Raw genomic sequence first — 16,755 nt, 5'->3', positions numbered from 1 at the left:
ATGACATCAGGGGGGATTTCTTAGGAAATTAGCAGAACTTCATAACTTTTTGCTGTGGAGAAGATGGGGGATGGGTTTTCATTATATGCCTGTGTAGAAAAGAGCATAAAAAGTCTTTGAAGAAGAACTAAGCCTCTGGAATTGAGACTATTCAGGGCCTTTTGTTGTGTATATTTAAACACATATTTTCAAAGCTGTGCTCTAATTTGGTTCTTAAGTAGACTATATATTTCTACTGAATCACACTGAAGGGAAGTGCTTTGAACTAGTGTTGCCTCTCTGAATTCTCTCCTAGAAATCTTCTCCGTGCCACATGCCTGGTCCTCAAATTATATGTACACAGGCCATGTGTTGGATCCGATCATAATTCCATGCAGATAATATGGTAGATCATATCAGACAGAGCTCTGCCTTAAAAATCATGGCGCTAACAGATGTGTCTGCCAATTAGAACCTTGTAAATTGGGTAATGATGGTATCAGGTGTTCTCATCACCAACATCTTCCATTGTCAATTGTGCCTGGAACACTTAAGAGAGTTTACTCTAAGGCAGAAGTTTCTACAGATTGAAAGCAGTTGGATTATGCTGGAAACTCCAGAAAATCTTAAAAATTAAGAGATAAAGTGGTAAAAAAAAAAAAAGACAAGCAAAACCCCAAAACCCCTAAGGCTTGCTACCTTTCTCTTTCTAGACCTCCTTTCTCAAACACCATCCTTGGCTCTGAACATTCAGGACTCTGCCAATTTAGCCAGACTCAACTTAAGACCTGTATTTTAATGAGGACTCCAGTAATGATAATTACTTAATGTGTACTTTTCAAGTCTCTTTTAGAAATCGGCATGATATAGCTGCTTGCGAGTCTAACCCAGAGGTTAGAGTTCTGGTTCCATGGGTTTCCCTGGGTTTTCACGTGGCTTGTTTTTTCCCTTCATTCGGGTCTCTGGTCTAATACAGAGGCGCCAACACTGACCATCTTCTCTAGAATTTCCTGCCCCCAAATCTCCATCTTTGGTTTCTATACATTATTTGATTTTTCTTTTTAGTACAGAGCAAAACTGTCACAGCAATGAAGACATAATGGGCAATAAGTTAAAAACACCCCCAGAAATGATTATATATTTGTTTCCTTGTTTAGTTTTTGTCTCTTTTCCTGGAATGGAAGCTTCGGGAAGGCAGAAGTTTTGTCTTCTTTCCCCACTACTCCTGATCACTTAGAACAGGGCCTGGCATGTGATAAGCACTTGGTAAATATTTTTTGAGTCCATTAATAAATAAATGAGTGATATAGTGTCGAAGAACAAAGAAATTCTTGGGAAATATTATACAGTCTTTGACAGAAAAATTCTTCTAGAAATCACATATTATTTCTTAGTATGTAAAGCCCTGAAATTAGACACTGGCTCTAGATTCTGGAATATTTGGAAATCAGTAAATGTTTAAAGTTTATGATGCAAATCAATTCTATAAAATGCTTTAAGTATTTTTAATGTCTGTTAAATGCAACTGACACATCACTTTTGTATTGTCATCTTTATTATTTATATTTTTGAATTTTTAAAATTTTTTATAATTTATTTTAGGGGGAGAGAGAGAGAGAGAGAGAGGGAGAGCGAGTGAGAGAGAGAGAGAGAGAGAGAGAGAGAATCTCAAGTAGGCTCCACACTCAGTGTGGAGCCTGATAGGGGGCTTGATCCCATGATCCTGGGATCATGACCTAAACTGAAATTGAGAGTCAGACACTCAACCGACTGAGCCACCCAGCCTATCTTAATGAAGACATGTGTTTTGTGGGATGTCTGGATTTTTGTACAGTTAACGGTCACTCTTCTGTACTGTCCATTGAATTTGCTTCCTGAGTTTCCTCATTCCCTCTGGCATAAAGTCTTATGGAGACAGGACAATGTGACAGAAGGACACAGGTGCTGGAATTGTCTAAACAGTCATCGAAATGAATTTTCATAATCATGCTTCCCAAATCCAAAGCATTGCTTAGAACTTACATCTTGAGTCAGGGTTTCAAGAGATTTCCCCCTGCTGATCCTCTGGCTGTTGGATCCATGTCTTAGTGATCTAAAACAACCACAACCAACAGATCGATACATCTAAGACCAAATTTTGACTTTCAAGCAATGACCATTATGAGAACAAAATAAATCAACTTTTCTGTTAATAACACACATCACAATAACACACATCACAAATACTTATCTTTTTTCAGCAGAAGCTTTAGTTTATTCAAATGTTTTTGATCCCATCTAGAAAATTTCAGAATTTTTCCTTCTGATCTTAAAAGCAAGAATTTGGCCATCACCAAGGAAAAGGTTTTTGCGAGATTTTTTTGAATCTTTGAAACTGATTGTGAGTTTCATCATGGTTGCCATTAGCAAACAGAACAAAGTTCCTCACCCACGCCTGTCTGCTAACCACGGCTGTGCACAGAGAGCATTTCCTGTAAAACTCCTTTCCTTAGTTTCTCTGCAGCCTTGTCTCCCAGTATATTTACCTGCGCTCTTGGCGGATATGATGCTGCACACTGAGAATTGACCTTTCCTTTGCTGGCTGCCCCTCAAATGATCCGCTCAGCATGCGCTGTCGAGTGCAAGCTCTAGGAAAAAAAAAAAAAAAAGGAGCCCGAGATAAATGCATGATCTGTACACTTGGGATGAATAATACATAACTGCTCATTATTCTTATTATTTTTAAGGAAACACCAATGATAAGGCAAAACACAGCAAATGACCCATAACCGTAAAGGAAAATGGGCTTGAGGCTCTGTGTTAAGAACACTTACAAAGCAGAACTGTCAGAGCTTCGCAGTGGTGCTAGAAAATAAACAGAAATCTCCTGCCCACCACGACCTGCCTCCCCCTACCCAAGGGGAGAGCTGCCATCAGGATTCTGCTAGCTGTAGGGCCAGCCTAACCATAGGTTGGCATGATGTTGGTTTTGCATTTAGACAAGGAGGTTTCTAATAACAGCCCTCTGGGGAAGGATTTGTCCACCCAGGCCTCTGGGATGATAGAATATATGTTCCAAGGAGATTTTGCAGAACTCCAGGACAATAGGAAAGCATAAAGTTAGAGGCAAAAGTTAGTGGTAAAGAGAAGTAATTACAGCTGTGATTAATACCTAAAGAAACCTCAGTCTAAAGTCTATGGCTTACAGGTAACCAGTTACTACTTTCTCTGGAATCATGAAACTCTGATGCTTTTTTAAGGCATTCCCTCTTTAAACCATACCTAGGCTGGTATAGTTTCAGATTTGCTAATGAGGGAAGACAATTGGGTGACTCGACACTTGGGGTGTGAATGATTTGAAGAGAAAACAAAATTCCTTTTCCAGAAAGTTCTCTCCAACTGGAAATTACAACGATTCCCTTGATGTAGCAGTCAAGTGGAAAGAAAATAATACAGGGGACTTGGAGGCCTGTGTTCCACAGGCGACACTGTCACGGACTAGTTGAGTGACCTTTGGGCTTAGTTTTCTTATTGGTAAAGTGAGGACATGACCTTGATCTCAAAGAAAACTCACAGACCTCCAATGCAATGATTTTATGATATGCAAATCTTATGATGCTGTATTTATTCAACACTTGAACACATAACTTCTGTCATTGCTTTACATAAAACTTTCATATTTACGTTTCCTAAAATGTGTATCTAGATTGACTTTGAATTATATCATCACTGTCTTGGAGTTAAGATCTTCAAGAAAAAGATCCATTTCTGTTTAGCATACTTTTAAGCAGCTCTTATGATATCATGTGTATATTCAAGTAGCTAAAAATGCTTTTGATGCCAATGAAGGTAATTATGGTAAATACCCATGAAAATCATGCAAATCCGATGAATGGAAAGGAGTTACAGGAAGCAACTCCCACCCCCTCCCCCACCCCAAATCACTCTTCTTAGTTCAATAAGCACATGGACCATTTTGAGATAAAATCCAGAGTCAAAATCTTATAAAAAACCAAGGATTTATGGCAGTGATAGACAGACCGTGCTTAGTTCCATGACTAGAATGGTGTCGCACAGGAAGGTGCATTTATAAGTTAGGCTGAATTCAGAAAGGTTTAGCACAATCTCATATTATGTATACTAAGATTTGTTTTTCGGACTAAGGATTGCAAATCATGAAGCATCCTGAGCACATCCATTTGGAGAAGAGTGTTATCCTGGCATAGATCTACAGATCCCTCCTATTTGTGTAAATGTCAAGGCTTAACCTATAGCCACTCTCTTAGTAACCTTTATTTTTTGTCACAAGACTCCCCACTAAAGCAGTTGAGCCCTTAGGCCTTAAATACAAAACACATACAACTTGATTACAGTATACAAGTTTGAGCTGGCCGTCGTCCGTGCTACGTCTGAAGTGGAAGAACATCTCTGGCCTTGAGCTGCCTGTGATAAGGGACTGCTGGTGTCTGCCCCACAGCCCAGTGTGAGCAGGCCCAGGCATTCTTGCTGGGAAAGAGTTGGGAATGCATCTACTGACTCCAGAACCTCATGGATGTCCCAGCACCCAAGTCATCTTAATACACCCACGCCCACTGGGGTGGCTCTGTGGATCCTACTGAGACTCCCTCTTCTGACTGAACAAGACAGGAAGGTCCCAACGGAGGGTGGAGGTGCGCTCACCATTGGAAAGACTCCGAATCCCATGGCATCTCTTCCATCCCCTCCACCAACAGCATGGCTGAAGTGTGGTGAGAAGGCAACCCCCCTTTCCTTTCTGGCTCAAGATCAGTCCTTTCTTTCCCACTGGGGTCTATCTAGAGAATTGAGAACCTAACAGTAAAATGGGCTGGAATTTTAACCATACATGTGACATGTGAATCTTTGTTCTCTGTATGAGTCACTCATTGAGCTCAGGGTGAGGGGGATTGGTTTTTAGCTCGACTCTGCAACCAGAAAACATGTGCTTCATCAGACTAAGATAGCCACTTCTATGCATAAAATATATAAAAGCATTGGCTTCCATTTCCTCTTCCTATCACTTTCTTCTGTGTATATAACAGTGTTTGTTAGTACAATTTCAAACCAGATAGTGATGAGAAAAAGAACACTGGGCTCAGCAACTCTGAGCCAGTAAAATCGTGTAACGAGTGACTTCAGAGTTCTGCTCGAGCCAAGGCTACACCTTGGTGGTTTTCATTTCCTCACTCAGGGGACCCTGCCAGAGCCTTGTGTTCTCTGAACAGAGGAATTCTTACCCACTGCCTCTTTTCCTGGAACTCCAAAGGTACCCTCGTGACCTGAGCAAAGTGAAATCAGGCAGACACACCGATCTTTCCATGGTGTGAAGAGGTCGCCTTTGGTGTCTCAGGCTTAGTGTGACTGTCTCTGACCCCTATGCCAGCCATGCACCCCAGTACCGCTGCCATGTCTGGTCCAAAATAAAGGTCAACAACCATCTCCATCTTCTTTTAGCAGCCCTCTTGTTGAGTCTCTTCTCAGACCAAATGCTCTGATATCTCACTCTTGCTTTTGCATATCCAGTGGTTTTTGAAGTAGGAAACTATAGGTAAATGCTAGAGTTTCTTAGCTGAAAACTAGGGGCCACATTCATCTAGCAAATTGCTATATAAATGCTTAGGTTAAGGCAATTTGCAGGGATTGAGGTTGGGCACGTGAAAGGCAGTTCATCTGGAGGCTCTTGAAGGCTTTTATTCCTCTTCTAAGGATGGTGGTGGATGTTACATTAAAACTCAAAATCCTCTTGTTCACACTGTATCCATTATAGTTAATAACTAGCTATTTGTCTAGGATAATTTTCCCATAAAAACAACAGGTAACAGTATAGAAGAAACAACTTTTCTACAGATACATAAATCTGTCTAAAAGAAAACAAGGGAAAAATCTAATTACACTATACAAAAAAGCTAGCTGCCCAAAATGGGTTTCCTATGGATGAAAGGAGGAACTCATATGGAAAGACATAAATCTGGGATGGGAGAGGAGATGTAGGAGCAAGGAAAGAAGTTGCATAATAGCTCTGCCTTGAGGACATCTGGACATTGAAGCAGGTAGAGAAAGAAGGTCATATTATGATGTTTCTGCATAAAGAAAACAGCCTGATACATAAGCCATCATCACCTTCTTTAATAATGTACAATATTTTGTTATTTTGGAAAATAACAGCCTTGGTAGAAAATTACTCACTTCAATCTGGCACAATCGAATTCCATGAAGATGTTACACATTCTCTAATACAATGTGCCAAGGTTCACACGGAAGTATGGTAGGAGTTTGTTTTATTATTTTCAAAAGGAAATACAATTTTATTATACACAAGCATATATTGTAATCCAAACTACGAACTATCAAAAAGTATTTCTGACATGTGTAATACAGTCACAAACTCAGACATAAATGAGTCCTGATAAGTAACATAAAGTGAGAAATGAATATTCACCCACAAGAGAAATGTTTTATGTTCCATGTTTCTGTAGCATGTTATTAACCACACTTGTTCAACGCTTATGGCATTTGGTCATCATTGGTCACCTCCGTTATTAGGCAGTGAGTTCTTTAGGGGGCCGTTTGATCCCTTGTCCTCGTGTTCTAGGAATTGCAGTTGCTGGCACACCCATGAGCAGAGCCAGGGGACAGAATGGGTAAGTGCAAGGCGGGGAGGTGAAGGTATAAGGAGAGCACAGGACGCTGAGGGAGGTGTGGGACTGGTTCTCGAACTTGCTAGTCTCAAGGTTCAATTAGCACATCAGGTTAGTACTTTCCTACCCAGCATCAGGGCTTGAACAGAAAGTTTTGCCTTGGACTAAAGACTAATGGAGGAGTCGATTTGAGAACACACAAGGTTTAGGACTGCGCAGTTCCGACCTCGGCCTTTGCTGGCTGTGGGACCTCTGGCAGGTGATGGGCATTCTCTGAGCCTCTGCGTCCTATATGTAAAATGAGGAACAAGAACACCTCTCCCAGCAACTTCATAGGGAGTGAGTTGGGAGGACCAACTATGATTATGAATGTGCCAGTCTTTGGAAACACTGACACTCTGTTTACATTTTAGTTGTTATTATTTACTTTTCTGTCTCGCCCCATGCCATGGTTGATATTAAAACATTCGACAGAAGGTGGAGGACAGAAAAGCAAATGTGACAGAGGGTCACACTGGGGGGTAAGTCTCCTCTGTTCTGACTCTGCTCAATGGCGATATATGTTCCGGACTAGAGCTGCAGCCTCTTAACCTGTCTCTACGCATCCACGCTCAATAAACATGTTGTATTATTATCCCCAGCAACGTGACCTCCGAAACGAACACCTGCAATGTTACTGTGTAGGTGTTTCTCAGATGGCCCTTAGTGATACATCCTCCCTGGTTTTCATGCCCTTGTGCAACCCAGAAGTGTGGGCAACTTGCTCCTTGCCGATGTAAGGCAAATGGGATGGGATAGGTCACAAAAGACCTGCCCAAGCAGGCTGCCATGTGGTGAGATGTTCTGTGGAGAGATTCCCTTCTTACGGAATGAGGGTGGTCTTCCATTAACAGAGCATGAGGAACCAAAGCATTTATTTAACTGCTAGTGAGGCACTAAATCTTATTAAGAACCATGAGAGGGGTGCCGGGGTGGCTCAGTCAGTTGAGCGTCAGACTCTTGGTTTCAGCTCAGGTCATGACCTCATGGTTTCATGGGTTCGAGCCCCACATCAGGCTCCGTGCTGAACAGTGTGGAGCCTGCTTGGGATTCTGTCTCCCAATCTCTCTCCTCAACTGCCCTCAACTCCTCAACTGCCCTCCTCAGGGCAGTTGCCCTCCTCAACTCCTCAATCTGCCCCTCCTCAACTCACGCCCTTTCTGTCTCTCTCAAAATAAATAAATAAACTTAAAAAAAAAAAAAGAATGGTGACAGTGAGCTAGTTAGGGGATTCCTCCCAGGCAAGTCAAAAGGCCTGCAGCCTTATGAGAGACCCAGCTAAGCCACACCCAGGTTCCTGACTGAGGCTGTGAGATTAATCTGTGTTATTTCAATCACCAACCTTTGGAGTCACTTGTTATACAGCAATTGGCAACTAAGACAGTCGTCATCGTTGTCTTAAAGTCTTCAACAACCCTATTGCTCTTCAGAGTAAGACTAAGACAATCAGCTCAGCATGACTTCAAAGTCCCATAGGACCTGCCTCATCTTTTAACCATCAGGGACCCCCCGCTCCGGCCAGTCAACCTCTTTGGTCTTTCAGTTCCTTGTGTGTGCCTCATTCCAAAAAGCTCTAAGAGAGCAGAGGTGACTTAGTTACTGCTCACTTGTTACTTAACCTTGTACACAGTAGGTGCTTAATAAATATTTGTGAAATGAGTGAATCTTGAAATATTGCGAAGATCAAACATTTTAATTTCTTTTTGGATCACTTCACGCTTATGAGGCACGGAAATAATCACAAATAGCACACACCGCATGTGTTTGAAATATGCTTTTCAAAGGGGAAGGTGATTTTATCTCCAGTTAGAATACTGTGCTACTCAAGAAATGGGCTGCACACCTATAACAGATGAGGCCCTGAGATAGTAATAAAAAAAAAAATCAGACATTGCTTCTTGCAGGTAGAAAATTTATAAATCTTTATCTATAGTCTCTGTGACTGTGAAGGGAGACCTTCAAGCCTACATGAGGCAGAGCTGAACTCATTTCAATTTCCTAAATGGGAGATCTGATCTGTCCCTGGGAACATGGTCCCCACACACGGTGTCTTATATGAATCTACTACCGAGCTGAAATAGTAAATAAGTAAGGATTTTGAGACTTTTACAACTTTACCAATAAGAATGCACACATCATTAAAATTCCTCAGTAATAGACCTAGTCAGAAGGAAAAGTATTTGAATATTCAATTAAGTTATATTTTGCCACTTTAAATTTTTCATTAGAATTTAGTTGCCTTTTGGTCTCCCCTGAAGATAAAAGAAATACATTTTCAGGATGAAAACATTCACTTATTTGTTGCCTAGAGAAAAAGCAAAGCTAACAGTATTGAAAATACACACCACGAACTTGAGGGACAGTCTAGCTTTCCTTAGGGGAAAGACCACAGAGTTGTGGTATTAGGATCTCATCATCTTCCCCATATCTCTTCATGATGGCAAGAACTAGCAAGCCAGTTTCTTAGAAACTCCATCTAGTGGTCTGATACAAAAAAAATTGGTCTGCCTGCTTGTCTTCTGGAACTGGGAGGCACAAGGCTTCAAGTGTCTGGTGAAAAATAATGAAGTCTTTTGTCTTGTCTGAGTGAGGAAATTCTCCATTATGCAGGCATGTGTAATCCCTTTATTCCTGCTCCCTGGAGGAGAATTACAGTGAGGCATTTTCCTTTTCCCAGTTGGGGTTAATGTTATGCCCTCTCTACCTTTGAAAGTAAAACAAGACTAGGACCCCTGACGATGATTCAAATGTGGGAATATTCTTCAGCAAACACACATTCCCAGTTGCAAAAATATTACCCCTGGTTTCTTGCCAAGCCTTTGAGAAAAACATATGAAAGATTGATTCTTTTTTTCTTCCTCTCTCTGCATTGCCTTTGTGCTGTGGAATTTCAATTGCCTCTTATATGACAGCTATATATATATATATATATATATATATATATATAGTCTTTTATGGAGGTGGAGGGAAGAGAATCATGTCTTAAGAAATTGTCTCTATTTTTCTTGACATTTCTCCATCACAAATATTTTTAAATTGGCCCAAAGATTATGGTTATAAGAGAGATCTTTGGAGCTTTATTAGCCTTTAAACACCACTAGTTGTTTATAGAAATAGTAGCAGGGGGTCCTCGGTTTCTTTCTTCTCTCTCTCCATATCTTCTTTCTTAATGTTCCAGAACAAGGGTGTGGGAAAAGCCTGTACATTCTGTAATGAAAGAGAGAGGCCTATGAGTCTTCGAATTATTTTCATTCATTATAGAAAAGTTAGATTGCATGAAACCATCTGGTATTAAGCGTAATTACCATTTAAAGGAACTGCAGTGTAAATCTGCAGAGCATTACGTTGGAGGGATTTTACTCCAACCTTGGGCTCCACAAGTTAACACACTGCAAAGTATTATCAGATGTAGGTTAATATAATGTAATCACATCGACAGAAAACAGGAAAACAGTCCTTCTGTGGTAATTACGGGAAACCGTGGCTGTAGAATGGTGTAAGAGAATGGGGGATGAGTATTTCCTGGAAAGGGCTCTCACCTGCCTCCAGGAGAGTGACAATGAGATCCTCCAAAGTGAAGACAACAGCAGACGTTAACAGGTGAGCTCCTCTGTAATGGCCTCTTGCTGAGGTGAGGAAAAAGCTGCATTTTTATGGAGTGACTACCCCACTCCTTTGTGAATGGGCCCAGTCCCGAGTAAATGGATATGGCTCTTTAATAGCAACAGCGGATTTGTTCTTTCCAGTCTTGTGCTATTCATAACAATGTTGTCATTAGTACACACGTAAACATGTGGGCAACCAGAACCTTGTTGTAGACTGAAACATAAGAGAAGCCTTAGTGTCTTATCGTATGCAGGTATGATACATAAAAAAGACAATCAGCTTGTGGGCAATCCCTGCCTTTAGTGCATCTATTAAAATTCAGCAAATAGAATGTCTGAAACCCCACACCACACTAGGGTTTAAATTTGGTAATGCTCCATCTGTCTCAGAAAAACGTAAACTACAATGTAAAGATTGAACTTTTTATTATAACAAAAATGAAATTTTGCAAATGTCGCAGAAACCATATGAACCAATTTTTCTACTGAGATGAATTTTCTTATACTACTTATTGCTTTATGCTCCAATGATAAAAGAGTAAAAGAGAAACCCTGTTAAAATAGTTTGCTGCATCTGTTGGGTAAAATTTAATAGTAGCTCTCCTGATCCATAGCACAATTATAATCACTTTGTAATAATGTACAAGTCATGTACAATCTCAACGAAATATAACATATTTTGATTACCACAAATCAGGAAACAACTAGGAAAATGTCTTTGAAATATATTACTTTACTGTGCATGATAATGGATGTTAACTAGACTTCTCGTGATAATCATTTCATAATACATACAAATCTCCTCGAATTATTATGTTGTACCCCTGAAATTAATACAATGTTATATGTCAATTATATCTCAATGAAACTAAGAAAAGTTCAAGGAAAGTTTGATTTAATTTAAAAAAAAAATTTTTTTAAATGTTTATTTATTTTTGAGAGAAAGAGAGAGCCAGAGCATGAGCAGGGGAAAGGCAGAGAGAGAGGGAGACACAGAATCCGAAGCAGGCTCCAGGCTCTGAGCTGTCAGTCAGCACAGAGCCCAACGCGGCAGGGGGGGGTGGGGGGGGTGGGGTGGGGGGGGGGTGGGGTGGGGCGGGCTTGAACCCACAAACCGTGAGATCATGACCCGAGCCAAACTCAGATGCTCAACCAACCGAGCCACCCGGGCACTCCGGAAAGTTTGATTTTAAAAAAGCAAAAATATATATATTATTTTGCTTAAATGAAGTTCTATTTGGCCTCTTTGCCTCTTTATGTTTTATACAAATGCATATACCCACAGATCTTATCTTCTCATTGCTCTCTGAATACACTTAAGTTCCATATACTTACTTAGTTTCTGTATCTCCAAATGGTCTTTCAACTAGTCTACAAGAGTTTTTAAATCTCATGAATATGAAAAACCAACAATGAAGCAGCCTTAATAGAATCACAGATAAATAGTTATGAAAATATCTAATATTTAATTACATATTTGATTAATATTCAATGTTTTGATGGTAATATATTCAATATTAATAATTAGTATTCAATACATTAATATCTACAAATACATTACATATGTTAACAGAATCTTTAATAAATTAGATGTTAATAATTTAATATTTTATTAATATTGAGTATATTAATACCCGATACTCTGTTTCCCAAAAACTTTGGGTGATTCTTGCCAAATGTTTGCCATAAAAAGTTGTTGCTCTGTCAGGAGGCTGACAAAAACTCAGCTTCATGGGTACCTGTGCTTCTCTCCTGCAGGGTCCTTCTAGCATCCTCCCCTCCTGTGCTGGAGCGCATTCCACTGAGCGGTTGGCAAGTCTAACGGGAAGATCTGTGAGAGGTTACAAAGCACTCAGCCCCTCCAAGCGGTGCTAGTCGGGCCCAGAACGTGGGGCTGCAGGAAACTAACATGACCTCATCCAAAGCTGCTGAATTGCTAGGCTGAATGATGAAACAAGAATTTGAAAAGGAGAGCTTGTCAGATGGGAAGGAGCACTCGCGGGGTAAGATGCTAATGCTTTGCATTATTAAGCTCGCTTAGATTTCCATTTAATTGGGCCAGCTTCAGAGAGCTGGGAGCTCTGGGTCTAGACAGGGGAGGACAGAATAAGAATGAAGAGGTCCGTTTGTCCTTTCCTCAAATTTCCCTTGTCATATAGCTAATGATGTGCACAGGAACGGGTGGCCCCTTGGAGGGCTTCACAGGGGTTTAATTTGAACTCCTTCCTCTAGAAAACTCCACCATCTCCTCAGTCTCTGTAATATCAGGCTCATCTGTCTTCCAGAGGAATGTGACCTAGATGGTTCTGTTCTAGAGGAGAGCTCAGGTGTCAGTTCATCTGTCCTGAGCCCCAGGGAGGCAGCCGTGGCAGAACAGGACCCAAAAGGCCAGAGGACAAAAACACTCTCATTCAGCCTACAGCCTATGAAAGAGGAGCCCTAGCTAAGTCCTCACCGCCTAGAAGTTGCGGGGCTCCAAAGTGATGCACACACCTAAGTTCCAGGTAGGCACTTACAACCCATGCAGAAGACAATGTCACGCTTGTCTCCACCATGGCAGTATTGTTCTTCTGCTAATGGTGCCTCTGAGGGCAGGTCTATGTTCTCTTCCAGCCATTCCTCATGCCCGGATCACCAGCCTCTCTTATCCTGCAGAGATCTTGATTTAAATCCTACTCTCACTCTTCCACCTGCCAAGTCAATCAGGCTCACCTTTACCAACACTTGTGACCATGCCCTCAACTTCTCCCTCTCCCTTTTCTTTGCAACATGCTTGTCTCTACCTGTTTGGCTAGGTCTCCCAATTCTGAGATAAGACCATTTTTTTCCTGGCCCATCCAAGCAGGGCAGAGAATGTCATAGTTGCACTTGAGACATTTCAAAGACCGTGGGTCTCCATTCCCAAGACTTTCAGTCAGTTACAGGTGATGCCAACTCTGGTTGATGAGTCTATGTTATTAGTTTGGGAGTGTATCCACCAAATGATGTGAACAAATGAGCTGATGATGCTTTTAATGTTAGCAAGACCAGCACAAGGGTGGAGCCAGAATGCCAACCCAGACTGGCTACTGAGCCACTGAGTAAGTGATAGACACTGCTCATTTACTCCTATGAGGTTGCTTATACCTCCACTTGAAAGGCATAAGAAATTGAGACTTTCCAAGGACTTAACCATGACTCAGAGGATTCAAAGCCAAGCATGGCTAACTGCAAAGCCTGTCCTCTTTCCACTTCTACTATACTGCCACAGCATACTCTATGTGACTATTTGGATTTGAACAAGAATGAGGTGACCTTTGTAGGTCAGAGTCAAGAAGGCCACACAATTTCAGTCCAGATATGAGCTTTCCTGAGCTGACTTATCCATCAGGGCCTGAGGTTTGAGTTGCAACAGATATCCAGCAAAAGATCTTCCATGAAGACACCTCTATTAGCCCCAGATGGCTAAAGCTGGTTCCTCTCTACCACAGGAAGTTTTATGGAGAATATGGAGGGAGAGGAATGAGATTGGAGAGGGTTATGGTCCTACTTAAGCTGCCCCAGACAGCAAGGATGCCTGTAGACCACAAAGTGCCTTTGCATAAATTGGGAAAAGAGGCCTGTTCCTCTGGAGGGATGTAGTCCTATGCCAGGGGCACTGCCTGGCAAGGAGGGTGTGCCTTAGCAGGTACAGTGGGGGCTAGATTTCAGCTTCTAATTTCCCCTTGACCTGACAACTCTGTATGATGCATAACATGTTTGTACACCCTGAGAAGCATTCATGAGTATGGGAAAAACAAAGGCCTTAGTGGTTGTCCATAGAGTGGATGAAAACAAAGGATCCTCTATAATTTAAAAGCACAGAGTCATAGTTAATACATGGATTTTGGAGTTACACCGACCAAGGTTTGATTCCTGGTTCTCTGGCTCCCTGATTCATTAGACAAGGTGATTTAGGCAGGTTATCTAAGCTTCCTGAGACTTAATTTTTCATCTCTAAAACAGAGCTAATAGTCCTTGTCTTTCAGGGTTTGCTATGAGGACCTAGTGAGACAGAGGTTGTAAAATAGTACAGTGTTTAGCACACAGTCATCTTCCAGTAAACGGGAGAGATTAGTTTCATAAGTTGTTGAGGACACATAAATATGGCTGCCTAATTGGGAAATCAGATTGTAGTTGGTATCGATGTGATACCCAAGACCATTTCTATGGTATGTGATCTTGGGAGAAAGTACTTACCCAGTCTAAGACTCAGTTTTGTCACGCATAACATAGGGGTAATGATAGTATTTTTCCTAAATAGGTGTATTGTACAGATTGACTGAGATAATATGTGTAAGATCTTAGCATCATATGTGGGTCTTAAAAAATATTCACTATTCATTCTTTTCCCATTTCCCTTTTCCTACTCCTCTATCTTTATGTTGGGAAGGCATTTTCATGGCATAATGTAAACATAGTTTAGGGGACAAAACACTTTATTTTATGAGACATTTTAGATAAATGATTTCAATTATTAAAGTCACTCAGTAAGGGAACCATCACTATGCTCTGTATAAATTTTCTCGTCACAGTTGTGTTCACAGAACTAGAGATATTACTGAAGACTCTTCCATCTGACTAGTGTCATAATCATGTGCTCAGGGCAAATATGAACTCTTTGAGGGAATAATCTATGTGTCCAGTATCTCGGAAAATGCCTGGCACATAGAAGATGCAGCAGAAGTATTTCTTGAATGAGCAAGTCGTTTCCTTCCAGAAGAAAATCCAGCTAATGTCATTTGAAAATCTATTTCCTAACAAATGTGTTCTGATTTTATTTATATTTAAGTAGTATAGCAATTGTATTTGTAGTCAATAAAAATGATTCTCTTAGAGAAAAAATAACCCCACATATGTCATTAAATAGACTTAAAATTTTTTTGGAGTAAGTAGCATTCAACTAAAGGCTATTCCTTAGACTTTAAAGAATTATTAATATGAGTTCACGGCAAGGAAGATTTGGTTGTAGATCCAAATATCAGAATTCAAATACTATGCTAGACTGATATTTCAAAAAAGGTTATAAAGACACTTCCTAACTAGTGAATTACTGATGGAAAAACCACAAAGGGATGGAATATTCTAAAGTAATAGAAAATGTTTAATTATTTTTTTCTGACATTTCTCTATGCATTCAGCCTAGCAGGAATGATAATGCATTTTTGCTCAATTTCAGGGCTCTGAATTAGAGAAATCTCAGTAGAGGCAGTGACGCTTTTGAAAGCACACTGCTATTTGTTTTGATATCTTCTGATGTAGTGAAAAGGTCACTGCTTTTTGAAGGAAGCTTTCTTTAGTGGAGCTGAACAGTACAGACGGAGTCAAAACAGAGTGAATTTAACAGCAACCCTGGATTTTACAGTTTAGGTGGTGGAACATCCTCTTTCTTGCAATCCTCTCCAGATAAGTCTTGAAAATAAAGAGAGTGAGTGAGAGAGAGAGAGAGAGAGAGAATACAGATGCCCATTTGTGCCCAGTGAATCCCCTGCAGGCAAGCAAGGGACCGTATTCTCAAGTTCTGTAAAAATGCCCCACTTCTGTCTCTTTCACAGAGTTCCCACAAATATGGAGAAGTTCCTTTCTATTTCTTACAACATAGATTAATTTTCAAAAATACTACCTAGGAGAACACAAATGAAAAAATTAGAGATGACTATGCGGAGACGGCACTGGTGACTCCAATGATTCAAATACCTCAGACTCTGGGCCCCTTTCTCTCTGACTTTTCCCTTTGTCAGCTTGAATTTCCTGTTCATAGTAAAGGTGTAGAGCATACTTTTTTTCTGGAATAACGTGGATCCTGTTTCAAACGGAAACATGGATCCCCTGAGAACTGAGACCCGGGCAGCCCCGCAGCTTAATTATCAGTACTAAGAACTCAGGCCTCTCCATCAATATGACTTTACTATTCACTCCAGGAATTTCCTGTCTCAGACTGTAAGGCCGTTAACCAATAAGTAATTTCATTGTTAGCTTCAGGAACTTTCTGAAAATCCATTCGTCTGAGTTATGGGCTAATGGACCAGCCCCTGTCTCTACATAATATGTCACTCAACTGGTCAAACCAATCACCTAAAAATAATAGGTACTCATCAACACTCAGGCCAAGACCCTGCCCAGCGGGGTCCATCAACCCTAAACATTGTTTTTTTAAATACTGTTTCTAAAAATTAGTTGTATTGGGGTGCCTGGGTAGCTCAGTTGGTTGGGCGTCCGAATTCGGCTCAGGTCATGATCTTCCAGTCTCTGAGTTCAGGCCCCACGTTGGGCTCTGTGCTGACAGCTCAGAGCCTGGAGCCTGCTTCAGATTCTGTGTCTCCCTCTCTCTCTGCCCCTCCCCTGCTCATGCTCTGTCTCTGTCTCAAAAATAAATAAAAACATTAAAAAATAAAAAATAAAATAAATAAAAATTAGTTGTATTTATTTTTAAAGGTAATACATGTATATGGCTAAAAATCCAAGGGCAGAATAGAATT

General features: G+C 40.7%; 1 protein-coding gene across 7 annotated transcripts in view; it reads right to left on the bottom strand.

Moving 5' to 3' along the window:
* The window catches only part of NALCN (sodium leak channel, non-selective), a 324,113-nt gene that overhangs the window by 47,072 nt on the left and 260,286 nt on the right, over positions 1-16,755 (bottom strand). For 6 of the 7 annotated variants that reach the window (XM_060636745.3, XM_060636746.3, XM_078453191.2 and 3 more), the window contains 2 exons: positions 2,505-2,606; positions 2,002-2,071 (listed from right to left, as the gene is read on the bottom strand). In XM_060636745.3, coding sequence (XP_060492728.1) covers positions 2,002-2,071; positions 2,505-2,606 — 172 coding nt within the window. Of the gene's footprint in view, positions 1-2,001; positions 2,072-2,504; positions 2,607-10,192; positions 10,280-16,755 lie in introns of all 7 variants that reach the window. The other variant, XM_078432139.2, reaches the window with a different exon arrangement.

Source organism: Panthera onca, chromosome A1 (genome assembly GCF_046562875.1).
Source record: "Panthera onca isolate mPanOnc1 chromosome A1, mPanOnc1 haplotype 2, whole genome shotgun sequence".
NCBI lineage: Eukaryota > Metazoa > Chordata > Mammalia > Carnivora > Felidae > Panthera > Panthera onca.
The sequence above is the reverse complement of the archived record's forward strand: the minus strand, read 5'-3'. Positions and strand labels throughout refer to the sequence as shown.